Source organism: Amblyomma mixtum, chromosome 7 (assembly GCF_055824585.1).
Source record: "Amblyomma mixtum isolate Tamu chromosome 7, ASM5582458v1, whole genome shotgun sequence".
In the NCBI taxonomy this organism is placed as follows: domain Eukaryota; kingdom Metazoa; phylum Arthropoda; class Arachnida; order Ixodida; family Ixodidae; genus Amblyomma; species Amblyomma mixtum.
The window spans coordinates 78,574,476-78,602,467 of NC_143018.1; the positions used below are offsets into that span (position 1 = coordinate 78,574,476).

The window sequence follows — 27,992 nt, forward strand, 5'->3', positions numbered from 1 at the left end:
CCCTGCAGCACTGAGCTCATCTGGTTGCCCGGGCACCATGGAAACTTTGGCAATGAGGCCTCCGATTCCTTTATTGCGAGGGCAATACTGCTTGAACTTTCAGCCCGTCGCGTAGCGAGGCCGGTAGCTACCAACCGCGGTCTAACTCCTGCTCCTGCCACGCGCGGCGCGCTTAGCGGTCTGACGTCACAGCTGCAAGAGCGGGGCTCACTCGCGCCGTCGCGTAGCGAGGCCGCAGCTACCAAGCGCGGCCGAACTCCTCCTCTTGCCACGCGCGGGGCGCTTAGCGGTCTGACGTCACAGCTGCAAGACTGGGCTCCAACTTGCGCCATCGCGCAGCGAGGCCGCAGCTACCAAGCGCAGTCTAACTACCGCTCCTGCCGCGCGCGGTGCGCTTAGCGGTCGGTTCGGGTGTCCACCAAGATGACACAGAATTACTGCACCATTTTCTTTCCTCAAAAAGCGGTTCGTTCAAAGGGCAAGGCATGGCACAGTAATTCTTTGTCATCTAGGTGGACACCCGAACCACAGGAAGGGAGGAACGCCACCACCCGTACGGCGCGATGCCTTGCCCTTTGAACGCAACGCTTTTGGAGGAAAGGAAATTCTCTGTCATCTCGGTGGACCCCCGAACCGCACCGTACAGGAAGGAAGTGGGAGTGAAAGAAGAGGGAAGCTTCTAGACAATCATCCGTTAGCGTCAGCCGCTCGTTTTGGTGACCGAGGCACGCATAAATCTTCCAGCACGTGGGGGCCCTCGTGTGGTGAGTATAATGCCATGTAAAACAAATGGGCAAAACTTTCATATACAAGCTTTACTAGGAGCACTACCAACACACATCACCAGGCAAACCAGGCGCAGCCAGGGCTATTGCTTTCGCAACTTACCGGGCTTAACCAAGCTAAGCCTCTGCCAAATTTTTTTCCCCGAGAGTCAAGAAACCTGGCACACGCGGACTTCAGGGGAGGGGAGGGAGGGTTCCCACAGGAGTGTGCGTGTACCTCCTTCTCATTGCGAATGTTCGTGCAGAAAGGCAAATATAGCCACCCCCCGACTCCTCCCTCACTACCAGGGAGCAACAACTTTGGCGCCGTCTGCAAACGCGGACCATGCCTACTTCCTCTCTACTCTCTCACTACCGACCCATCCCACCTTGCTGCCCTCTGGGCACTGCACAGACGGAAAACCTTACCCATATCCTCCTGGCCTGTGCGGCTTCGCCTCGACCCGGCGGGCCGGTGCCACTCCAAACAGGGGAGGATTGGGAGACCTCGCTACACTCCGTGGACCAGGCAAGACAAAAGATCATCGCCAGCCGCGTTGCCAGCGTCAGGGACCTCTTGGGCATGACCGTTTGAGTGTGGTGGGGTCGTGCAGGGGCCCAGGGGCCTCGGAGGCCCGAATTCCTCTGCACAATAAAATCTTGTAGCGTGAGCTGCACTGGCAGGAGGTTGAGCAGTTTCGCGTGGCTCCTGGAGAACCAAGCTGCGCATGCGCGTGGAGCAAGTGACGTAACTACGCACAGCTGGCGTGGCTCGCGGCGCGCACGCGCCCTCCTTTCCTACAAATGATCGGAATGCAAAACGTAGGCAACGCCTTCGCCAATGAACACAATGAGTGCCGATGGCCTATGGCTTCAGCGCCGCGTTTCTGGCGGTGGTGGTGGTGGTGAAAACATTTATTTCGAATGAACTGGAGGTATGTTTGGATCAGCCCGTAAGGGACCGATCCTTACAAACACTAGGTGGAGGTCCCTAGTATGGGACCCCAGTGGCGGTTGCCGCCGCCCGGGCGCGCCCGACTAAGGCTTGTTGGGCCTGTAAGTCGTGGCAGCCGAGCAGGGTCGCCTCCCAGTCCTCCCGGGTTGGGTTGGGGATGGGGGGAATAGCGGGGTTGGAGGGGCAGGCCCACACCATGTGATAAGTGTCAGAAGACACTGCACTACAGTGTGGGCAGCTGCCGCTAAAGGAGGGGTCAAAATGTTTTAGCGCTGCCGGGCACAGCAAAGTATTGGTGAGAAGGCGGAGAAGGAGCCGCTCATCCGCCTTCTTCAGGCCTTTACATGGGCTAGGGTAAAGGCGATGACAATTTTGATAATATGTTGTAATATCTTTTAATGTATAGACCGGATTAAAATCGGGTTCCTGATCGGATGGGGAGGAGAAAACAGCCCGGTGAGAGAGCGCGCGGGCGGCTGCGTCTGCTGCCTCGTTTCCTGCCAACCCCTGATGAGCAGGGGCCCATATGAGGTAACGGTGTGCGGGGTCCGTATCCCGTATGCAATTTTGATATATTCGATAGGCTAGGAAGGGAGTGCAGCCTTGTTCGACGTTCCGACAGGCCCCTCGCGAGTCGGTGATTATGTATTTTGAATTGGAATGTGAGGCCGCGAGAGCAATCGCGACCTCTTCTGCTTGTGTTGCACTGCGAGCTCTAAAAGTTAGGCCGTTAACTGTGTTGCTGTTGTGAACTACCGCGGCCGTGTACCATCCCCCGTGGTGAGGGCCGGAAGCGTCCACGTAGTATACACCTGTTTTGTTGCCATAATATCGGGCTAGCTCTTCCGCTCGTGCCAGGCGCCGACCATTATGGTCTTCATGTGACATGTTTGCTGGAAGAGGCCGCACGTGGAGGGCACGTCTCCACAGTTCCGGGATGCGAAACCTGTCTTCCATTGGAGGGGTGTGTTGGATATGGAGTCGAGCAAGAAGGCGGCGACCCGACTCCGTTAGCGACAAGCGCGTGTACTGGTTTGTAAGGTGCGCCTCCAGGAGCTCCCGGAAAGTATTCACCACCCCAAGAGCCATAAGCCGGCTGTTTGAAGTAGTGATAGGGAGGTCAAGGGCGCGTTTAACAATTTTGCGAAGGATGACCTCAAGGGCGTCCTCCTCTTGTTTCCGTAGGTGGAGATAAGGAGTCGAATAGAGAATTCGACTAGTTACGAAGGCGTTTGCCAGCCGCAAGGCATCCTTACTTCGTAACCCTCCGCGTTTGTTGGAAACCCGGCGGACCATGCGGCCCACCTGGTCCCCCACCTTACGGAGTTTGGCCAATGTAGTGTCTGGCCGCCTGTGTTTGTGGATGTAGAGTCCGAGTACCCGTATCTCATCACTTTCGCGTATGGGACCACTCTCAAGAGAGAGAGATATTTTAGTTGTGCACTTCTGTGAGGGGCGGAGGTGCACAAATTCCGATTTTTGAGGGGAACATTGAAGACCGCAGCGGCGGGCGTAGCGGTCTACTATCGTCGCCGCTGTTTGCAGGCTGGTTTCAATGTCTCCTGTGCTGCCCTGCGTGGCCCACAGAGTGATGTCATCAGCGTACAGGGCGTTCTGCACGCCGGCGACACCACTCAGCTGGGCCGGCAGGTGCATCATGGCCAGATTGAAGAGCAGCGGGGAAAGTACCGCGCCTTGAGGGGTTCCCCGCGTGCCGAGTAGGTAAGGACCATGGTCTCTATCTTGAATTCGAATGTAGGATTGACGATCCATTAAAAATTGGCTTATGTATTGGAATGTGTTGAGGCCGCAGTCGGTGTGACTTAGGTTAGTGAGTATGATCTCATGTGTTACATTGTCAAATGCCCCTTTAAGATCCAAGGCGAGTACTACCCGGTCATTATGGGGGCATTCGAGGGGGTCAAGGACTTCCCGATTGAGTTGCAGGAGGACATCCTGTGCGGATCTGTGTGGGCGAAATCCGAACATGGTGCTCGCAAAGACTTGTTTGTGTTCAAGATATGTAGATAACCGATCCCGCACCATCGTCTCCATTAGTTTGCCCACGCATGAGGTGAGAGAGATGGGGCGGAGGTTATCTGTGTCAATTGGTTTGCCAGCTTTAGGAATAAATGTGACCAAAGCCGTTTTCCATTCGATTGGCAGGGGGGTGTCCCCGCGCCAAATCGCATTTACGTATTCCAGGAGGGACTGGTATGCCAAGTCGGGCAGGTTCGTCAAAAGCTTGACGGTGACCTTATCCCGTCCTGGCGCAGTGCCCCGTTTCATTTTGGCGAGAGCCGCCCGCAGATCATGGAGCTGGAAAGGTTGATCCAGCTCCGTGTTCTCTCTGCCTGCATAAGAGTACGCAGATCCACGGGGGTCTTGGGCTGTACACAGATACTGGTCCCGAAGTTTCTGTGCCAGTTGAGTCGTGTTGCCAGGAAAAGCGTGCAGTGCTCGCTGCAAATGTTTTTGTGTTTCGGATCGTGTTTGGGTTGGGTCGATTAGGGCTCGAAAGAGACGCCACGTGTTTCGGCTGGACATTTGTCGCGCGGCCGTGTTGCATCTATCTACCCAGTTGGAGTCGGCGAGTTGGGCCGCGTACTCTGCCGCTTTCTGGGTAAGCTCGGCAATTCGAGCTTTAAGCTTTCTATTGTGTTTCTGCCGTCGCCAACGGCGGACGAGGCTGCGACGGGCTTCCCAGAGGTGTAGAAGGTGGTTATCCACGTCCGTGACCGCCTCTGAGAGCTGGATGTGTGTTTCATGCGAGGAAAGGTGTGCCAGCAGCTGTTGGGACCATGCTGTGTAGCCTTGCGCGGAAATGGGTGTATTATCAAGTGAGTTAAAATTTTGCCTGAATTTCGTCCAATCTGGGATATGGGCTTGTGTTCTTGGACGCTTGAGGGGGCGTGTGCGTAGTGTAGTGTTAATGATGCAGTGGTCGCTACCGAGGGTCTCCTCGGTGTTGAGCCAGTCTGCGTGTCGTATGTTGCGAGTGAAGGTTAAGTCCGGACACGTATCCCGTGTCACGGAATTTTGCTAGCCGGGTTGGGCGCAACCTTGTCAATGCCTGCAGCTCCCGCCTCTCTCTCATCACCCCAAGCACGTATAAGCACGATTCAGGCATCCACTGACCCAGGGAGCTACTATGCGCATTTCGTTTCCTTAAAATGATTGAAGTGTAAAACGTGGTCAACGCCAACGCCCGTAAACACAACGAAAGCCGACGGCCCATGGCTTCAGCGCCGCGTTTCTGGCACAACTTTGTCAATGCCAACGCATGCTGCGCACACCTGTCACTACTCGAGGAATGGGAGGCAGCCCTGCTCAACTGCTCGGGGCTGGAGTCTCAAAGGGCTCTAGTCCAACGGGCGCGAGTAACGGCCTCCTCCAGCGTGGTCCCGGACTAAGGACTCCACCTATGTAAAGGGCCAGAGTTTGGCCTGCAAACTCTCCTTTAGTTTATTAAAACGTTGTCACCACCACCACCTACTCAAAGCAGGGTTGAGGTCTCCACTGTTCCAAGAGGGCAGTTATGCGCCTTCCCTATGGTTCCGGCGTCGACACCTCGCCCTCACCTCTCGCTATGTCTATCCTGGCATTGCAGAGCTACGCCGCTGCCAATTTTTATTGCGAAAGCAATACTACGCCAGGTCTAACTGCTCGTCGCACGGTCCGTGGACCTCCCTGCTCCTCGAGGAGCCGCCGCCGCGCCTAACAGATGGTATGACGTCATTCTCTCCGTTTGCTATGTAGACGCGTGACGTCAGCTTGCTCTCTCCACTGCGGCCAGGAGGAGCCGGTCGTGCCGCTTGTCTAGGAGTCTCGCCATGGAAGACAATGACGAAGAGTCTATATCTGAATCTAGTTGCTTTGCTGTTTCTGAACAGTTTAACTCTAAGGCGACAGCCAAGCAAGCTAGGCTTACTTGGCTTACATGGCAACTGCTAGGGTTACTTGGAGACAACTGCAGACTAATACATACCAAATCTGAGTTTACTCAGCAAAATGTATCCTTCCACATATAACAACAAATGTCCGCTATGCGGTGAGCATCCAACGCTTTACCACGTTACATGGGCCTGTCAGGAAATGCAGGCAGCGCCGATAAACAACACACAGACACCGGCGCAGTGGGAGGCTGCGCTGTCCAGCTGGAAGCCTGAAAAGGAGCTCAAGCTGATCGACAGGGCTCGCAAGACTGCAAAGGCCGCTGGGGCCCTGGACTGTGGGCTCCACCTACGCTGCGAGAAAGAACCGTAATACAATAAAGTTTTTCATTCATTTTTCATCATTGGCAACCACTTACCCTAGTTACTCGGGTGAGCTCGGATAAGTTCGGAAGAGCGTCGCGCCAGCTGCGCGAGAGGTTTCTCGGGAAGAGCAACACGGGTCGCACAAAGCGTACGGATGCCTGCGATGGAAACAGCCACCTGCCAACGCAGTGGAACATCTCCTAACTGCTGCGCCAATGCGCTGGTAGGGAGGGGTATGAGGACTCAACGCATTCTATGAATGTTAAATAGAGAATGAATAATTATGCATACATGTGCATTCACCCTCTGCTCATATCGCGTCGTGCTCTTAAGGCGGAGCATAACGGCCCCCTCCAGTTGAAGAATTAACGCCTGCTTTCGCACGTGTTCTGGGTTGGACTGCGTTAAACTGCACCAATTTTTTCTCTCTCTCATAACAATCAAGAAATTAGCAGAGTATTTCTTGAGGAAGGATTAAGTGTGAAAAATAAGCTGCCCATAATTCTGCATACATGTCTTCCTTGTATTCTTTTCTTCTACCTATCGAAAAGCTGGAACTGCTGATGAGCCTAACTCATGTTTCGCATTAGGAACTAACGTAACCGTCAGCATTTTTTTAAAAGAGCGCAGCTCTTTGTCGCCCGTTTCTGCGTTTCTTCGTGGACACCTTTCGTGCTTTAGGCTGCGAAACCAGTACGGGAGCTTGGAAAGCAGAGGGTAAATGAAGTTGGTAAATTGGTTTTTCAGGAAAGGAAACCCCAGTATCTGTCTCACACATCTCCGTGGACACCTGAACCAGAGGTAAGGCGCATAACTGCCCTATTGAAGCAGTGGACACCTCAAACGTGCTTTAAGCTATATAGCTGGTTGGTGGTTTACGGGGTTTAACGTCCCAAAGCGACTAAGGCTATGAGAGACGCCGTAGTGGAGGGCTTCGGAAAATTCGACCACCTGGGGTTCTTTAACGTGCACTGACATCGCACAGTACACGGGCCTCGAATTTCTCCTCCAAAGAAATTCAACCGCCGCGGCAGGGATCGAACCCGCGTCTTTCCGATCAGCAGGCGAGCACCATAACCACTGAGCCACCGCGGCGGTAGTGACAGATGTGCGCTGCATGCGTTGGTATTGGCAACATTCTGCCAGAAACGCGGTGCTGAAGCCATAGGCCGGCGGCGTTCGTTGTGTTCATTGGCGTTGGCGTTGACAATGTTTTACACTGCGATGATTTTAAGGAAAGGAACTGTGCATAACTGGCTCCCTGGGTCAGTGGACACCTGAATCGCGCTTATAGGTACCTGGGGTGATGAGAGAGAGATGTGGGCAGCAGGCATTGAAAACGTTGTGCCAGAAACGCCGCACTGAAGCCATAGGCCATCGGCGTTAATTGTGTTCATTGGCGTTGGCGTTGACAACGTTTTACACTCTGACCATTTTAAGGAAAGGAAGTGCGCATAACTGGCTTCCTGGGATGGATGGATGGAAAACACTTTACTACACAAAGGAAAGTGCACAGGCCTGCCGACTGGCTCAAGCCGAGTCACCACCGCTGCCACGTGCAGACAGAAGGGAGTGAAAAGATAAGAGGAAATAGTGATATAGAGAAAAGACGCGTGTCGTAACCACCGCGTCCGCCGAAGCGGACGCTGGCTGAACAAACAGATAAGCCGGTATACCTTGTTGTTGTTGCGACTGAGAGAAGGATGAAGTGTGAAGTGCACGGGCCTGCCAACTGGCGCCAGCCGAGCCACCGCCGCTCCCACGTGCAGACAGAAGAGAGTTAAAAATTTTAGAGGAGAGAGAAAAAAAAAGAAAACACGCTCGTCGCAGCAACAAACGCGTCCGCCAAAGCGGACGCTGGCTGAAAAAAATGGCTGAGGCTTAGCTAAGGTTAAGCCCCAATCAGATGCGAAGCATATTGATGGCTAGGCTTGGTAATACATGGCTTTCCTTGGATGAATACTAGGTCATTTTAATACAACCACTATAAGCCTTCGTAGTGGGGGAAGACAACGGCATGGCTACAGCGGAACGCCGACTAACCCCGAGACGCGCGTTGCGTGAGCGCCTGGATTGCCACGGAAGCCGCGTCCGCCTGCCCGGTGGCGTATTCGCCAACTGCAGCCTGTACAGCCACAAGGATTGAAACCACGGTGAATCTGTAAAAAATTATGCAGAAAATCTTTTGAAAATCTTAAACGGCGTCATATGCCACTAAGCATCACGATTTGCGACGGAAAAGAGAAAAAAATATAAAAATGAAATAAAAAAAAAACAAAATTACAGTACAGGGAGCGGAGTCGAACGGCCGACCTTTCATACGCAACACGTGCCTCTAATCCACTGCGCCATAGCGGCGATGTCAAGACGTCGTTCTGAATGAATGTTTATAACCAGCCTTAATGGTGGCTGCTACCTGCCGGTGGGCAGCGCTGTCATCGCTGGCTGTACCGGCTGCATTTGGCGAACAGGCTGCCCGGTGGAGCGAGCGTTTCACCTACACCGAGTGTGAACGCGCGTTCGAAATGCGCGGGAATGCCGCTCGAGGACATTCCGGCGTCTGTGCGATGGCATCGTTCTCCCTCTCCCAGCGCGTGACGGCGATCTGTCGTGGCGTCATCATGTCACGTGGTGTGGTATCATCGTGTCGCGTAATTTGGAGGCGCACAACCACAGCGATGGCGCGAGGTGGGCCCCCGTTTCTTCACTGTCGTGACGTCATCGTGTCACGTGGTGTGGCATAATCGTGTCGCGTAATTTTGAGGCGCACAACCACAGCGACGGCGCGAGGTGGGCCCCCGTTTCTCCACTGTCGTGACGTCATCGTGTCACGTGGTGTGACGTCATTTATCACGTGATTTCCCTGCCGAAAAAAAGTTCTATGATGCAATAACCTCATAGATCATTAATCATAGAATATCATACAATCTGTATGATATATCATACAATCTGTATGATATATCATACGAACTGTATGATGTATCATACAGATTGTATGATATGTCATACAGATTGTAGGATATTCTATGATTAATGATCTATGAGGTTATTGCATCATAGAACTTTTTTCAGTAGGGTTGGAGGCGCACAACCACAGCGACGGAGCGAGGTGGGCCCCCGTTTCTCCACTGTCGTGACGCCATCGTGTCACGTGGTGTGACGTCATGTATCACGTGATTTGGAGGCGCATAACCACGGTGAAGGGCTGAAGTGGTAGCTAAAGTAGTATTATTCGCATAAAAACAGATAAGCGGCCATAGCCGCGCTTCGTCATCACCTCCTTTCGCTATACCTTGTTGTGTTGTTGTTGTGACTGAGAGAAGGATGAATAGGAAATTGCATGGGCCTGCTACTGGCTCGAGCCAAGCCACCACCGCTGCCACGTGCAGATAGAGGAGAGTTAAAAGATCAGAGGAAAGAGAAAAGGGAAAGAAAAGACGCGCGTCGCAGCAACAACTGCGTCCGCCGGAGCGGACGCTGCTCAAAAAATTCAGGGGGCACTTTGAATGTCTAAAGTGCTTAGAGGCGAAAGCGTTCGCTGCACCACTTTGCCTGCTTCTGTGGCACTGGTGGCGTCACATGTAATTGAGTACTAATTACTAAGTGATAACAAATCACTAATTAATGATTAATTACTTATTAGTGCCTGAATACTAATTAACTGCTAATTAATGGCGCTCAAGCTTCGCCTTTAGGAGTGCAACGCGACAGCGTGTTGTAGCTCTGCCAGAGAGTCCACGGAACGGCACCACCCGTTCGGCGCGATGCCTTGCCGTTTGAACGCAACGCTTTTTGAGGAAAGGAAATGGCGCATAATTCTCTGTCATCTCGGTGGACACCTGAACCGCACCGTAGAGGAAAGGAGGAAGTGGGAGTGAAAGAAGAAAGACAAAGATGGCCCGTAATGAAGAAAATGAAAATTGTATTTGAGGAAAGGAAATTACGCAGTAACTGTCTCACATATCCCGGTGGAAACCCGTGAAAATTCAGGGTGGGGTGCCCTTTTTTTTACCTAAAGTGCGGTCACTGATGTGTGGTTAAGATGTTAAGCTTCGCCTCTAAGAGCGGAACGCGACAGCGTCTTGCAAGCTGCCAGGGAGTCCATAGAACGCCATCGCCCATTCGGCTCTACGCCTCGCTCGTCGGTAAATTGGTTTTTGAGGAAAGGAAATGTATCTGTCTGCCATATCTCGGTGGACACCTAAACCTCGCCGGAAGGGAAGGGAGGAGGATGGCAGTGAGCGAAGACACCGTAATCACTAGACGCGCCTTTGCTCATTCCAAATCATCGAGCTGGCATGGCGGAGTGGATAGCATGCTCGCCTCGCACTTCGAAGACCGGGGTTCGATTCCCGAGCTCGACCAATTTCCTACTTGGTTTTATTTATTTATATGGCCTGAATAGAAGTTACTTAAGCTAATTGAGTAATTAAGCAATTAACTAAGCTCAGTCCCATTTACTTGGAGCATCACTATATGGTGCCCTCAATTGGTTGCATGATTACTAGCCAAAGTACAATTGGCCCCGTTTGAAATTGGCGCACTGTGACGTCACGACCGCTTCGACCAACTGAAAAGCGTGACATTTCTGTCGACAACTGCTGCTTACAACGATGAGACATTAAAGGCTTTCGCCTTCAAAGAAGCGGCCGAAGCCGCGCTCGCCGATGCGAGAACAGATACTCCACTCTATTGTTGTTGTTGTTGTGACTGAGAGAAGGATGAAAAGAAAATTGCACGGGCCTGCTACTGGCTCGAGCCAAGCCACCACCGCTGCCACGTGCAGATAGAGGAGAGTTAAAAGATCAGAGGAAGGAGAGAGAGGAAAGGAAAGACGCGCGTCGCAGCAACAACTGCGTCCGCCGGAGCGGACGCTGCTCAAAAAACAGATAAGCGGCCGAAGCCACGCTCGCCGAAGCGAGAACAGATACTCGACTCCACTCTGTTGTTGTTGTTGTTGTTGTGACAGAGAAGGATGAAAAGGAAATTGCACGGGCCTGCTACTGGCTCGAGCCAAGCCACCACCGCTGCCACGTGCAGATAGATGAGAGTTAAAAGAGCAGAGGAAAAAGAAAAAGGAAAGAAAAGGCGCGCGTCGCAGCAACAACTGCGCCCGCCGGAGCGGACGCTGCTCAATAAACAGATAAGCGGCCGAAGCCGCGCTCGCCGAAGCGAGAACAGATACCCGCTCTCGCCGAAGCGAGAATTGCTTTTGTTGTGTTGTTGTTGTGACTGAGAGAAGGATGAAGAGGAAATTGCACGGGCCTGCTACTGGCTCTAATCAAGCCACCACCGCTGCCACGTGCAGATAGATGAGAGTTAAAAGATCAGAGGAAAGAGAAAAAAGAATTGCTTTTGGGCGAAAGCAAGTGTTTTATACTGCATATGCAGCGCCTCTAGTGGGAAGAGCGCGGCACGCGCTGGCAGAGGAGGCGCTGGCCCTGGCAAGTGGACGCCGTTACCCGACGAGCCGAGTTGGTAGCCCGTCTGGTATGACGGGCTCCTGGTATGACGTCACGCCATACTGTCACTAGCGCCTCTAGCGGGAGGAGCGTGGAGCACCGTGACAAGCGGCCGTCGTTACCCGACGAGCCGAGTTGGTAGCCCGTCTCTCGCTCCTGGTATGAAGTCGCGCTATAACGTCACTAGCACCTGTACGTAATTTCCTTTCCTCTAGTTCATTTAAAGGCGAAAGCCTTTAATGGCTCATGCTCGCGGTGTCCGTTCATGCTTGCGGTGTCCGTCCGTGCTCGCGGCGTCCGTTCATGCTCGAGGTGTCTGTCCATGCTCACGGTGTCCGTCCTTGCGCTGTAATCGTGCCTACTGTGGCCTCTCCTCCACACAGCAGCGCAACCTCCCGCGTAATTTCCTTTCCTCTAATTCATTTCCTTCATTACGAGCCCTCTTTGTGTTCCTTCTTTCACCTCCACTTCCTCCCTTCCTCTGAGAACGGATGACGGGCGTACGTCGAGAGATGCGAGACAGTTACTGCGTAATTTGCTCTCCTCAAATAGAATTTTCATTTTCTTCACTACGGCTCCTCTTCGTCTTTCTTCTTTCACTCCCACTGCCTACCTTCTTATGCGGTGCGGTTCAGGTGTCCACCGCGACGGTTGCTACGTCAGAGGTCATTCAAAAGGTCATACGTGGCGACCGGCTGCCGCTACGCGAAAGGACGTTAGTGAGCGTAGTATTGCTTTCGCAATAAAATCTTGCAGGGCGGTCCCCTACTGGTCCAGGAGTCCACAGGCTTGTGCTTCACGTAAAGCCCGATCCACCAGCCATTTCTGACCAGCGGGCTGAGCGCCCCGTAATGCCGCTTCCCAGGAAGAATGAGTGATTGGGGATGGGGGGTACTGCCTTTGTTACTGGACGCCGGAATCGTGCTTTGTTGGGTGATGAGAGAGAGATGTGGGCTGCGTGCGTTAGCGCTCACAACAGTGAGCGAGCTGTCGCGATCAGTCATTAACCCATTAGCGCCCAGCGTACTTTTAAAAGTACAGTTAATTTTTTTATAATTTCACCACCAAAGACTGGAATTTTCTTTTCAAGTAGGGCATGCTTTTGTCAACAGGGGATTGGCCAACCACCCTTAACTAATTTGGCGCACTTCCTCTGTTCAGTATGTCAGCTTTCCGAGGTGAAACTTCAGGATGTTTGTTTCCCACGAACTGCACCGGTAGTTGCTTGCTTATAATTTTCTCACGGCCGCATTTGTGTACATATTACGCTAGTTTCAAGTATAGAGCAGCACGAAAGACGAAAGTAAACAACGGATGCTTTGAATGTCCAGCACCTTTGGCGTTTTTTGATCTGTGATGATTTATACACTGCTGTACTTTCTATAGTACACTGGGTCTTCTTGTGTGCAGAACGGCGCCTATTTATTCCACTTCATAGATCTTATGGTTCCTTCCAATTTTTCGGAAAAAATCACTCTGTCTGCTCAGCAAGGCCTCGGAGGCTGCTATACTTGCCGCTAGCGGTCTTGAGTATGATGATGGTATGATGTTAATTGGTTGTTATAAAGTTTGGTTATAAGAACTGAAGGTTCTGCAGAGCAGACAGTTACTGTTATGCCATTCACACAGTCTGCGGAAAGTACTTGAGTTCAGAAATGAAACTTTTGGAAGCGCGTGTTGTCCTGTCGTCACCTGAGATGATTTCAACGCTTAGTTGCCATTTCATCGTTTTTTTTTGTAATTTTTTTACTTTTCAAGACATTCTTGTAACGCTCCACTGGGAGGAATTTAGGGCTAGAGGAACCGTTCGCCAAAACGGGTTTAGGAAGTGTCCACTCGGGCCAAAGAAAGCGATGAAATAGAAGCAGCCATGAAACATCGATTCTTGCTTCAGTAGTATAGGTTTTATTGAAGTCTACGATCAACAGTATAGTAACTATGGGTTGTAACTAAAACAGCAGTGAGCCTAAGTGTTTTGTAGAGTGGTGGTTGCGTATAGCACAAGAAAAACAGATTTTTTTAAAGCCAAAACTCCTTTCCTTTGACAACAGTGGTATGGCAGGTGTTGACCTTTCGCATCAAGCCATCTACTGCCAGTATATCAGCATCAGGGACAAAAAGTGATAGTGGTTGTTGACACCAAAGCTCAACTTTGCAATTGTGAAAGCCTGAACAATCTGCGAAATTGCTGGAGATGAGCCTGCTGACTATTTTTGCTTTGGTAAGAACGTTACTCGTTATTATCTACACCTTGACATGCAGTAACCAGCGGTTCGCAGGCACTCTGGCTCAATCGTATCTGATGCTTCTTTGAAAAGGAGAAAGCCTTCCGTGCAAAGTAGGATAACTGCGGTGCCAGTATAGCCTGAAAATATTCATGAGGGCCTGCAAGAAGTGTTATATCACCCTGCGTAAAAATCGCGGACATAATAACAAAATTCACGCCACCAGTAGGAAATCAGTGAAGTAGCCACATGTGCTATGGGGAAGACCCAGTGTACTATAAAAAGTACACCTGTGTAACCTATGGAAGGAATAAAGCAATCGTGACGAAATTTCAGCAATCTCTTTTTCTTTATATGAGAGCATTATGTGCTAAAAATGAAGAAAATCCCTCCGATAGATTTTTCTTGGTCCCTAATGGGTTAACTGCCACCTGCCAGGGTGGCAGGGCAGGTGGGTATTTTAATGTAGATATAGAAAAACGGGAATTTCTAACCACTCATGCGGGAGATCATCCCGTTTCTCTCGCTCGTAACGCCTTCCACGGCTGTGTGTGAGAGAGAAACTTTATTTCAACAGGAATTCCGGGCACGCCCCAGGGTCCCCACAAGACCCCACTGCACTCAAGTGTTTATGTTCCTAAGGTCCATAACATTGGCAGCACGGCCGGTGGCGAAGGTATGCACGGCCGGGTCCTCCGAGCACAGCAGGGTCTCCCATTCCCCCCAGGTCTACAGCTTCTCTAGGTCCCGCGGGGAAGCGTCCGCCGCGCAGAGGGAAATGATGTGGAGGGAAGAGGCGAAGGGTTCTTGGCATAGGACGCATGCTGGAGTGAGGAAGGAGGGATGATAGTGCACTAGGTTAAGGGGTGAGGGGAGAGTGTGTCTGCGCCAGAGTGTTGCGTGTTTGTTATCTAGGTTGGGGTGGGGCGGGCGGTAGAGCTGGCGTGAGGCTCACTGAATGAGTGCATGCGCTCCTTCATGAATCTCTAATCCGAGGCCACCTGAGCCCAATTTAAAGAACCTCGAGCTAAAAGGTTGGCGGTCTCATTTCCGGGATTCCCGGAGTGCGCAGGCACCCATATCAGCTCCACTTGGCGGGGCGGGGGTGCATCGAGCGAGTCCAGTATGTCAAAAGCAGGGACATGAACTCGGCCTCGAGCAAAATTTAGATTCGCAGTTTTAGAGTCACTTAAAGTATACCGGGCTTCCGTGCGAGTGATCGCAAGTGCAATGGTGGCTTCCTCTGCAGCCTCTAGGGACGTGTCTGGAGGGAGAGGCAGTGTGAGGGGGGTGGATGAAGAGGAGTCCACCACAGCTGTTGTCGCTTCATCACCCGTGAAGGCAGCGTCCACCCATACGGCGTCCGGAGCCGTACGCTCGATGGAGTGCCTCAACCTCGCAAAATACTTGCACAGGCCGCGTTTCTATGGAGGCGAAACGCAAGAGGCGCCCGTGTGCTGTGCGATATCAGTGCCTGTTAAAGATTCCACAACGTCACGCGCCTCTTATACGCACACAACAGGAACTCTGACGCACTCCTAGACACCCTTCAACGGACATACACCTCACCCGGCACACCTGACTCTATGCCCCCTTACACAGGCCAGCCTAACCCGGAACTGGACTCCGATATATCTGAGGCGGAAATCAGAGCGGCCCTCCTGACTCTCCGGACGAATTCTGCGCCGGGTCTTGACAAAATTTCCAATTCTATGCTGCGCAACCTGGATGACCAATCAATCACCCGGATTACAGGCGACTTCAACAAATGCTGGGCAGAGGGCACCCTCCCCCCATCCTGGCGACACACCAAGGTAATATTCATACCAAAACCGAGCAAGCCCCTTACATTAGAAAATATACGCCCAATCTCGCTCACTTCGTGTCTCGGAAAACTTTTCGAGCACGTGGCGCTAGCGAGGTTGACACTTCACATCGCGGACAACGACCATTACCCGCACAGCATGGTGGGCTTTCGCCCCTATCTCTCCGCTCAGTACGTCATGCTGCAGCTCACCCACGATATCTTCGATCCGGATATTCCGGGCCACACAAAGGCAGTCCTGGCTTTGGATCTCTCCATGCCTTTGATCACGTTGAACATCAGGCGATTATGACTGCCCTCTCCCCCCGAATATAGGTGCATGAATGCACACCTACATTAAGGCTTTTCTCACGGACCGCTCTGCTGAGGTTCATTTTGGCCCCCTTGCAACCCCACCCTACACCATTAGGAGCGTCGGCACCTCACAGGGGTCCGTCCTCTCTCCTTTCCTATTCAATGCCACCCTCATCCCCCTCGACCGGATACTGTCTACCATACCTAATCTCAAACACGCCCTCTATGCGGACGACATCACACTCTGGACAACCTACGGTAGTGATGGCGACATAGAAGGCACCTTACAAAACGCCACCACACTCACACAAGACCACGACCAGGGAATCGGAAGTCAGAGCTCCTTATTCTCCGCCCAACCACCCGCAGGTACCCCACTGCACCCATTGTCATTGAACTGAATGGCTCTCCCATCCCGGAGGTGAATACTCTCTGGGTTCTGAGACTCCACATCCAGAACAATGGCAAAAACACCGTAACCCTCAAGAAGCTCAACCAGGTGACAGGCGCGCTATCGCACCTCATCCGCAGAGTTTCATGTTTACCACAGAGACATGAAGGATCACGACCTACGTCGTCTCATTCATGCCTTAGTCCTCAGGTGTTTCTTATACACAATTCCCTATCTTCGACTCACCAGACAGGACACGGCCGCCTTGGATGTCATGTTACGCACAGCATTCAAGACGGCCCTACACCTGCCAGTTAGCACTTCCACAGAACGCCTTCTACACCTGGGCCTCCACAACACAGTTGGGGAGCTTGTGGAAGCCCATCGCCAAGCGCAATACTTGCGACTCACCCAAACCTCCACTGGTCGCCATATCCTGGAGTCTCTAGACATTCGCATCCCAGCGAATGACCCTACCCTCCTCCCTATCCCTCTTACCCTCCACCGAGAACTCTCATCAAACCTCTCCCTCGCAACATGCACGCCCAGCATCATGAGTCGCGCCGCCGAGCCCGAGCAAAACCGCTCCACCAATACTACGGCTCCGAATCGGATGCCGTATGGGTGGACGCCGCATACACGGGTGAGGTGGCGGCGGTGGCCGTCGCCAACTCCTCCCTACAGCCTCTTTCTACTGTCCCCTTCCCCTCGGTCACTTCCTCGGAGGCAGCCGAGGAAGCAGCCGTCGCCTACGCGCTTGCACACACGGAAGCACGCTACATAATATCGGACTCCAAAACCGCGACACTAAATTTCGCGCGCGGGCTGGTTCACGTCCCTGCGTTTAGCATACTGAGCTCGCCTGCCGCCTACCAGCCCCGCCATGTGGAGCTGATACGGGTGCCTGCGCACTCCAGGAATCCCGGTAACGAGGCCGCCAATACGTTAGCCCGAGGTTCTTTAAACCGGGCGCCGTCGGCCTCCGATCTGCGATTCACGCGGGATCGCAAGCACTCCTTCAGCAATCTGACGCAGTCCTTTCGGGCCGCGCGCTTGCTCTACCGCCCACCCTATCCCCACCTAGACAACTACCACTAGACGCTCTGGCGACGCCTCGAGACGCGCACCCTCCCGTCCCCCTAACTGCAAACCCGATATCACTCCACTAGCCCTTCCTGTACCCTCTGCCAGCATCCCTCCGCTACCCTTTCCCACATCCTCTTCCTCTGCCTGGTGGACCCTACCACGCGGGGCCTGGATCACCTCACCACTTGGGAGGCATGGGAGACCCTGCTGCGCTTCGCGGACCCGGCCAAACAGGCCATCGCAACCAGCCGGGCTGCCGACGCCATGGTCCGCAGGAACATGAACGTTTGAGTGCAGTGGGGCAGTGAGGGGGCCCAGGGGTCTGTGAGCCCCAAACTCTTCTGCTTAAAATAAAGCTTCTATGATGATGATGATGCTGCCCAGGTAGGTGGTCGAAATTATTCCAGAGGCCTCCACTACGGCACCTCTTTCTCGCTTTCTTCTTTCACTTCTACCTTCCTCCCTTCCCTTACAGCGCGGTTCAGGTGTCCGCCGAAATATGTGATACAGATACTGCAGTATTTCTTTTCCTCAAAAACCAATTTACTAATTTTACATCGTCTTTGAGAACCAGGCATAGGTGCAGCAAATCGAGCATATATTTCTCTGACTACAAAGCTTCCTTCATGACAATCAAGAACTGTTAGTGGAGTGTTCCTTGAAGAAGTAATATGCGTGTCAAATAAGTTGTCTGTAATTGTACATACGTCTTGCTCGAGTTCTTTGCCTCAATCTATCGAAAAGTTGAACACTTTATCAGAGCTCAAACTCCGAATTACGAAGTAATGTAACCGTCGGCAATTTTTTTCTTGTCAAATGGGCTTTGCATCGCAGCGAAAGAAGTTGCGCAACGCATGAACGATGATCAAACTTTCGCTGCAGCGACACCACCCTCGGTACTGAACCGCCAAACCAGCCAAATCGATCTCACTGTTCAACTTTTACATTCCGGCGCTGCAGCGACCAATCTCCTTCAGCGAACCGAGAGAGAGAGAGAGAGAGAAAAAACTTTATTTACAAAGCAATAGTCTGCACGGCCGGGTCCTCCGAGCGCAGCAGGGTCTCCCAGTCCTCCCAGGTCTTGAGGTTCTCTAGGTCCCACGGGGGAGGGTCCGCCGGGCAGAGGGAAAGGATGTGGAGGGAAGAAGCGAAGGGTTCTGGGCATAGGGCACATGCGGGATTGGGAAAGGATGGATGATAGTGGGCTAGGGTAAGGGGTGAGGGGAGAGAGTGTGTCTGTAGTCTGCGCCAGAGTGTTGCGTGTTTGTTATCTAGGGAGGGGTGGGGCGGGGGGTAGAGCTGGCGTGAGGCTCTGTATGCCTGGGTCAGCTCACTGAATGTGTGCATGCGCTCCTTCGTGAATCCTCGATCCGAGGCCACCTGAGCCCGGTTTAAAGAACCTCGGGCCAAAAGGTTGGCAGCCTCGTTTCCGGGATTCCCGGAGTGCGCAGGCACCCATATAAGCTCCACATGGCGGGACGGGGGTGCATCGGGCGAGTCCAGTATGCCAAAAGCAGGGACATGAACTCGGCCTCGAGCAAAATTTAAAATCGTTGTTTTGGAGTCACTTTATATATACCGGGCTTCCGTGCGAGTGATAGCTAGTGCAATGGCGGCTTCCTCTGCAGCCTCTGGGGAGGGCGGATAAAGAGGAGTCCACCACAGCTGCTGTCGCTTCATCACCCGTGCAGGCAGCGTCCACCCATACGGCGTCCTGCTCGGGGCCGTACACTCGATGAAGTGCCTTCGCACGGGCTCTGCGGCGCTGCTCATGGTGGGACGGGTGCATATTCCGCGGGAGCGGCCTAATGCGAACCGACAACCCAGCCAAATCGTTCTCACTGCTCAACTTTTACATTCTGGCGCTGCCGCGACCACTCTCCTTCAGTGAACCGCCAACACAGCCAAATGGTTCTCACTGCTCAACTTTTACATTCCGGCGCTGCAGCGACCACTCTCCTTCAGTGAACCGCCAACCCAGCCAAATCGTTCTCACTGCTTAACTGTTGTATTCCGGCGCTGCAGCGACCACTCTCCTTCAGTGAAACACCACCCAGCCAAATCGTTCTCACTACTCAACTTTTACATTCCGGCGCTGCAGCGAGCACTCTCCTTCAGTGAACCGCCAACCCAGCCAAATCGTTCTCACTGCTCAACTTTTACATTCCGGCGCTGCAGCGACCACTCTCCTTCAGTGAACCGCCAACCCAGCCAAATCGTTCTCACTGCTTAACTGTTGTATTCCGGCGCTGCAGCGACCACTCTCCTTCAGTGAGCCGCCACCCAGCCAAATCGTTCTCACTACTCAACTTTTACATTCCGGCGCTGCAGCGACCACTCTCCTTCAGTGAACCGCCAACCCAGCCAAATCGTTCTCACTGCTTAACTGTTGTATTCCGGCGCTGCAGCGACCACTCTCCTTCAGTGAAACGCCAATCCAGCCAAAGCGTTCTCACTGCTCAACTTTTATATTCCGGCGCTGCAGCGACCACTCTCCTTCAGTGAGCCGCCACCCAGCCAAATCGTTCTCACTACTCAACTTTTACATTCCGGCGCTGCAGCGACCACTCTCCTTCAGTGAAACGCCAATCCAGCCAAAGCGTTCTCACTGCTCAACTTTTATATTCCGGCGCTGCAGCGACCACTCTCCTTCAGTGAGCCGCCACCCAGCCAAATCGTTCTCACTACTCAACTTTTACATTCCGGCGCTGCAGCGAGCACTCTCCTTCAGTGAACCGCCAACCCAGCCAAATGGTTCTCACTGCTCAACTTTTACATTCCGGCGCTGCAGCGACCACTCTCCTTCAGTGAACCGCCAACCCAGCCAAATCGTTCTCACTGCTTAACTGTTGTATTCCGGCGCTGCAGCGACCACTCTCCTTCAGTGAAACGCCAATCCAGCCAAAGCGTTCTCACTGCTCAACTTTTATATTCCGGCGCTGCAGCGACCACTCTCCTTCAGTGAGCCGCCACCCAGCCAAATCGTTCTCACTACTCAACTTTTACATTCCGGCGCTGCAGCGACCACTCTCCTTCAGTGAGCCGCCACCCAGCCAAATCGTTCTCACTACTCAACTTTTACATTCCGGCGCTGCAGCGAGCACTCTCCTTCAGTGAACCGCCAACCCAGCCAAATGGTTCTCACTGCTCAACTTTTATATTCCGGCGCTGCAGCGACCACTCTCCTTCAGTGAACCGCCAACCCAGCCAAATCGTTCTCACTACTCAACTTTTAAGGCGGAAGCCTTTAATGTCTCGTCGTTGTAAGCAGCAGTTGTCGAGAGAAATGTCACGCTTTTCAATTGGTCGAAACGGTCATAACGTCACAGTGCGCGAATTTCAAACAGGGCCAATTGTACTTTGGCGAGTGGGCTGAAAATGTCGTCGAGGGCTATGTACTCTCGGCCACTTAACGCGACCCCTTCCCAAGCTCTTTCCGGCGAATAAAATGTTTCAAAATCACTCAACAGTAACGTTGTAACCAATTGAAGGAATCGTATAGTGATGCTCAAAGTAAGTGAGACTGAGCTTCATTAATTGCTTAACTACCTTATTAGCCTAATTAACTTTTCTAGTCAGGCCATAAAAATAAATAAAACCGAGTTGAAAATTGGCCGAGCTCGGGGATCGAACCCCGGTCTTCGGCGTGCGAGACGGTCATGCTATCCACTCCGCTATGCCAGCTTTTTTTTGTCTTTATTGTCCGCTATGCCAGCTCGATGGTTTGGAATGAACAAAGGCGCGTCTAGTGAATACGGTATCTTCGCTCACTCTCATCCCCTCCCTTCCCTTCCGGCGAGGTTTAGGTGTCCACCGAGATATGAGAGGCAGGTACATTTCCTTTCCTCAAAAACAATTTACCGACGAGCGAGGCGTAGAACCGAATGGGCGATGGCGTTCTATGGACTCCCTGGCAGCGTTGCAAGATGCTGTCGCGTTCCGCTCTTAGAGGCGACGCTTAACGTCTTAACCACACATCAGTGCCCACACTGAGGTCAAAAAAGTGCCCTCCCTGAATTTTGACTTGTGTCCACCGAGGTATGTGAGACAGTTACTGCATAATTTCCTTTCCTGAAATAAAATTTTCATTTTCTTCATTACGGGCCTTCCTTGTCTTGTTTTACTCCCACTTCCTCCCTTCATCTGCGGTGCGGTTCAGGTGTCCACCGAGATGGCAGAGAATTACTGCGCCATTTCGTTTCCTCAATAAGCGTTGCGTTCAAAGGGCAAGGCATCGCGCCGAAGGAGTGGTGGCGTTCCGTGGACTCCCTGGCAGCGCTACAACAAGCTGTCGCGTTCCACTCCTAAAGGCGAAGCGTAAGCTTAATTAATTAACAGTTAATTAGTGTTCAGAATTAATCAGTAATTAACCATTAATTAGCGATTTGTAATCACTTAGTAATTAGTACTCAATTATATGGGGTGCCACCAGTGCCACTGAAGCAGCGAAAGTGGTGCGGAAAACGCTTTCGCCTCTACACACTTTAGGCAGTCAAGGTGCCCCCTGAATTTTTTATATTCCGGCGCTGCAGTGACCACTCGCCTTCAGTGAACCGCCAACCCAGCCAAATCGTTCTCACTACTCAACTTTTACATTCCGGCGCTGCAGCGACCACTCTCCTTCAGTGAACCGCCAACCCAGCCAAATCGTTCTCACTACTCAACTTATACATTCCGGCGCTGCAGCTACCACTCTCCTTCAGTGAACCGCCAACCGAGCCAAATCGTTCTCACTGCTCAACTTTAATATTCCGGCGCTGCAGCGACCACTCTCCTTCAGTGAAACGCCAACCCAGCCAAATCGTTCTCACTGCTCAACTTTTACATTCCGGCGCTGCAGCGACCACTCTCCTTCAGTGAACCGCCAACGCAGCCAAATCGTTCTCAGTGCTCAACTTTTAAGGCGAAGGCCTTGTTGTGCCATAGAGGTGGTCCCGCTGCGCTCGCCACCCGTTTCGTGACTGAGCGTTGCCAACTCTCTTAGCGGTAGCGAAGACTCCGAGTCAGGCGTCGGTGAGACTAAGAAAACGCTTTATACACTATGTACAGGACATAATATACTTCAACATCGGCACGGGGACCGAGAGCTACACAACGCGACTGTTCTCGCACAGCGACGATCAGCGAGACACCAGCCCGTCACACCATCCGACTCCACTCGTGAGCAGCACTCGACTCACGGTGGGTCGGTCACTCGGTCACTCCGTCACACACTTCCAAGCTGCAGCGTTGGGGCTTATATAGCCTGAGGAACGGTGGCCCCTCAGAACTGGCCAATCCAAAGGCAGCACTCGACGGCAGTCCGAAAGGACCAATCAGCGATCGCGCGGGCCAACCGCTTCAAATTTTGCCGCGCGCGGTGGCGTCCGGGGAGAAGGAAACTGGCGCCTCGCTGTCTGGCCTCTTGCGACAGGTCCAGGCGTGTTGCTTGCAGATGCTTCTCCTTAGGACTACGCTGCCGTACGGCGCAGCATCGTGGCTTGTCAAGGGAGCGTTAGGGCGCGTGCCTTGCGGCGCAGCACCAGGGCTTGTCAAAAGGGACGCTCGTAGGAGAAAGTTAGCGGCCGGCAGAATTGGAATCCGGGCGGGTTTCCCGGCATGACAGCATCCCCGCCATCAGATAAGGCGCCGGGAAGACGAGCTGCTTCCACGTGGCTCGGATGCCAGGCGCGCATCTTCGTCAGGCTCATCTTCCAAGTTCACGTCCAGGTAACTTCACGAGCACCAGGTCCCACTCGCAGGCCAGGAGCTCTGTTGACCTCGTTGTCGCCAAGGCACCCCGACCAGCTTCGCTGAGTTCGTTCTGATCCCCTTGCTTCTGCAGATTACAAAACCTACCGGCAAAAGGCAACACCCAACACAAGCAAGTGCCCTCTGTCTCCCATCAAACACCAGACGAAGCCATAATCCAAATGAACCTAACTAAATTGCTGTCCCCATTTATTCCCGCTGCAACAAGAGGCATGTGTACGATCTGGTACACAAGGTTCAAACAACCATTTTGCAAAGTATCAACACATCAAAATAGCAGGAGCACTTAATAATCAGCAATAATAATGAAAATCAGATTGGTCCACTTGAAATCATTTGGACCGAAAACACACTAATGAGGAAGCAAATGAGGTCATTCATTTTTGCCCCTTTCTTCCTTCGAACATGATAGTTTGTTGCAAAGCGAGAGAAGGTAAGTAACGAGGAGCTCACTGAAAGAAGCGAGGCCTAGAATGCACGACTTAGAGCATCGGCGCTCGCGTTCAACCTTCCCTTCTTATAGCGGACAACCAGATTGTGCTGCTGGAGGGTCATGCTCCACCTCAGCAAACGGCCGCTTTTAGACGACATGTTACTTAACCAGGTTAGAGGGCAATGGTCCGTTTCCACAACAAACTTAGAACCGGAGACATAACAAGCCAGCTTCTGAACTGCCCACACAAAGCAGGCGCACTCTTTCTCAGAGGTGCTGTATGTCTCTTCCCTACAGCTTAGTTTGCGACTCAAATACAAAATTGGTCGTTCATGACCACTAGCATCTTCTTGGCATAGCACCGCTCCCATTCCGCGATCACTCGCGTCACATTGAATGATGAAACCTTTCGAAAAGTCTGGCGCCGTTAGAACCGGCTTATGGCTCAAGGCTTGTTTCAACATTTGGAACGCATTTTCTTTCTTCGAGTCCCACGTCACCTTAACGGGCTCCGATTTTCGAAGCGCGTCTGTTAGCGGGCTGGCAAGGTCAGAGTAGTCTCTCACATAGTGTTGGTAATATCCAGCTAAACCTAAAAAAGCCCTTATATCCGTCTTAGTGGTTGGCCGGGGATAGTTTACAATAGCGGCTACCTTGATGTCGGAAGGTCTACGCCGGCCGCGCCCCACCACATGGCCCAAATAAGTCACTTCACCGCAACCTAGATGGCATTTAGCTGGTTTCACAGTAAGGCCTGCCTCTTTCAACCTGCACAATACGACTCGCAAGTGCTCGAGATGTTCTTCCCAAGTCTCCGAAAAGATGGCAACATCGTCGAGGTATGGCAATGCAAACTCGCCCAAACCATGAAGCACTCTGTCCATCAGGCTAGAGAAACAATACAGCGCGTTTTTAAGTCCGAAGCTCAGCATGAGTGGGCGGAAGGTTCCGAACGGGGAAACGAACGCGGCGCAACGGCTAGCCCGTTCCGTAAGGGGTACTTGCCAATAGCCTCGCACGAGGTCTAGCGTAGATATATAATTTGACTTCGACACCGTCTCCACTCTTTCTTCTAGGTTCGGTATCGGATATGTCTGATCTCGGGTGATCGCGTTCAGACGCCGATAATCGACGCATGGCCTCGGATCCTTTCCCGGAACCTGGACAAGTATCAGGGGCGATGTGTAGTCGCTCTCACTCGGCACTATAACCCCCAAGTCACGCATGCGCTGAATCTCCTCAGCCATGATTTTTTTCTGCACGGGTGAACAACGATACGGTTTACTGCGGATCGGTTGCTCAGATGTTAGCTCGATGTCGTGCTCTAAGACCGTGGTCTTTCCGGGACGGTTCGAAAAAACCTCCTTAAACTCGGAAACTATTCCCTTGAAATCCTCCTTTTGGGTGGTACTTAGACGCACGTCCAAAGTCAGCTGTTCCAACATTAGCTCTAAACCACAATCTTTCATGTCAGCTGTCGTCAGGATTTCCGCCCCTTCCTCATCGGCAGCATTTATCGTCATGCTTACAATAGCGTGACGCTGAATGTAGGGCTTCATCAAGTTGCTGTGATAAATCTTGTTGGGCCGTCTCCCTAATTTCACTTCGTAGTTGGTATCGGAAAGCTTCGATACACCCTTCGCGGGTCCTTCCCAGTGAACCTCGAGCTTGTTTTTCTTCGACGGACGCAGCAACATCACTTGACTACCTACTTCGAAGGTGCGTTTTTTTGCTGACTTGTCGTAATATCCCTTTGACAAGATTTGCGCCGCCTTCATGTGCCTCTCTACAATATCTTTTGTTTTCCCGAGCCTCTGAAGAAGGTTGAGGACGTAGGAGACTACATTTGGGTCGTCATCACTGCCTTCCCAAGACTCTCGCAACATGCGCAGCGGAGTTCTAAGGCTTCGGCCATACACGAGCTCCGCGGGGCTAAAGCCTGTGCTCTCATGGGGAGCAGACCTCAAGGCGAACATAGCGGCGGGAATGCAGGCCTCCCAGTCACAGTGACGCTCAAAGCACAGGGCTCTCAATATGCGCTTCAGCACCGAATGCATTCGCTCTACTGGATTAGATTGCGGGTGATGGATAGAACTGTGCACCACTTTAATGCCGCATCTTTCCAAAAAGGTAGAAGTTAGGCAGCTGGTGAAGACGCTGCCATTGTCGCACTGGATCTCAGAAGGGAACCCGACGCGTGCGAACATTGAGAGCAGAGCGTCCATGACCTGGGAAGAATTTAGCTCCTTAAGCGGTACCGCCTCCGGGAACTTGGTCGCGACACACAGGGCGGTCAGAACATACCTACACCCGTTCGTTGATTCTGGCAGAGGCCCTACAATATCAATTACCAGTCGCCGAAAAGGTTCTGTTATGACTGGCCCTAACTTCATCGGCGCCTTCCACTTGTCAGTGGATTTGTCCACTCTCTGGCAGGTTTCGCAAGATCGCACGAATTGTTCGACATCCTTCCAACAATACGGCCAATAAAACTCCTGAGCCAATCTAGCCTTGGTCTTTTTTAAGCCAAGATGCCCTGCCCACGCATTTTCGTGCGCGAGTTCCAGTAACTGACAGCGATATTTTCGAGGGATCAAATTCTGCTCATATTTGCGACCCTGCTTATCGGTGTAGCAGCGATACAATAAGCCAGATCTCTCGTAAAATGAAACCCTCTTTTTCTCCACTCCCAGTTTGACGCTCTTCATCAGATCGGCTATTGAGCAATCTTGCTGCTGCTCGCGAATGAGCGTTTCCTTTTCAACTGCGGCCAGCTCCTGCCAGCTGGCGGAAACCGGAGCGAGTATGGAGCCCGCGTCGCCTAACTGCGGCGTCGTGTCTAGATCGCGGCTAGCAGTGCACGTATCACTCTCAGTCTCGTCCAAACCACGCTCTCCCAAGCCAGTCTCCGAGCTCTGCATCTCCCGTGTCTGCCCGCCACTCAAGTTACCCTGATCGCTCCGCGTGCCGCACGGCTGTTCGTTCGCCGACTCAAAGTCCAGTTCCCTCGACAGTTGGCGCGCTTTGGATCGCGTGAGGGCCATGTACGCCACGTCGGCAAAGAATGTTTTGCCCTGATCCTTCAGCATCTGCTCCGAGCTATTTGAGAACAGGTAGGGAAAGTGCTCCGGAAGGGCGGCAGACACAGCGGCTTCTGTGTTAAGTTTTACAAACTCTCCTTCAGTGATGACCGCTGCGATCGGTAAGCAGACACTCTCATCCTCGGCCACTTGCCGTATCCAAGCGTATTCTCCTGTAAAGTCAATAGAGGAGACGAAAGACGGGTGGACGACGTCCATAGTTGCTGCCGAGTCCCGAAGTGCTCTGCACTTCTTGCCGTTTACTTTAATTTCCTGCATGTAGGGCTCCAACAGTCGCATGTTTTTGTTTGTTACCCGTATCGTTGCAAAAGCAACTTTCTCTTGGCAGTTCGCCGCGATGTGCCCTTCCTTTTTGCAGTTGCAGCAGATTAACGGCTTCCGTTTTTCAAAAGAACGCGTCGCATCGTTTCGCTGCTTGGGACCATCGTTAGCATTCTGAGATGCATTCTGCCCTTCCTTTACCTTTTCTTTGGTAAGGGACTCGTCTTTCCGAAACTCGCGACGCGTGATTTGCTTCCGTTCGTCGGGCTTCCTTGAAAACACGTCCCTCTTATCTGCTTTTTCTATACCCACTGCCCTGCTGTGCAAGCTGCGGCGGAGGTAATACTCTCCGGCTAATTCTGCTGCATTGTCTAGCTTAACCTCCTTTAGCCTATCTTGCAGCCAGAGTTTGACATCCTCATCAATGCAACGGTAGAATTGTTCTAACGCGATGCATTCGACGACTTTATCGCGGCCGTCGTAAACCTCTTTGCCTTTCAGCCATTCAACCAGGTCGGCTTTTAGACGAAACGCGAAGTCAACATGTGACTCCCTGCCCTTCTGTGCATACCGGAACCTCTGCCGGAAAGCTTCGGGAGACAGTTTGTACTTTCGCAATACCGCTTCCTTCACATCACTGTAGCTCTCAAAGGCCTCTTTCCATAAGCACGTTATCACGTCTGATGCCTCCCCGGGAAGCAAGGCTAACAGATTATGTGCCCAGAGGGATCGCTCAATGTCATTCCGTTCGCACACATGCTCAAATTTAACGAGGTATTTAGCCATATCCTCGCCGACTGCAAAGGGCGGCAGTTGGTCGCGTATTTTTTGAGCGTTAGAGGGAACCGTCGTCGAAGCAAGACTAGGCGCTGGAGAGGTTTTTCGGAGCTCCAGCTCTTTCATTTCAACCTCGTGCTCTCTAAGCGCCTGGCGCTCTCGCATCTCCTTTTCTTTCATTTCCTCCTCGCGACGTTCCTTTTCTCTCTCAAGTTCACGCCTTTCATTGATATCAGCCCAGGCCTCTTCGGCTTCCTCAGCCGTCACGTCCGAAGTCCTCATGACCTCAAGGACCGCATTCTTTCTTTTTGTTGAGCCCAAATCAATGCCCAACTCCTCACAAATTTGGAGAAGTTCTTTAACCTTGTAACTCTCCATCGTTCACACTGGCTCTTGTTGTTTGCCCTT

At 52.3% G+C, this 27,992-nt stretch overlaps 1 protein-coding gene across 1 annotated transcript; it reads right to left on the minus strand.

Moving 5' to 3' along the window:
* Nucleotides 1–1,330: 1,330 nt before the first annotated feature.
* LOC149336580 (uncharacterized) lies at nt 1,331–27,962 on the minus strand. Its single transcript, XM_089554178.1, has 3 exons — nt 26,021–27,962; nt 14,866–14,929; nt 1,331–1,409 (listed from the first exon to the last, which is right to left on the minus strand). Exons 1-3 carry the CDS (start codon nt 27,960–27,962, stop codon nt 1,331–1,333), a joined length of 2,085 nt encoding a protein of 694 aa, XP_089410304.1.
* Between the last annotated feature and the right edge of the window lie 30 nt (nt 27,963–27,992).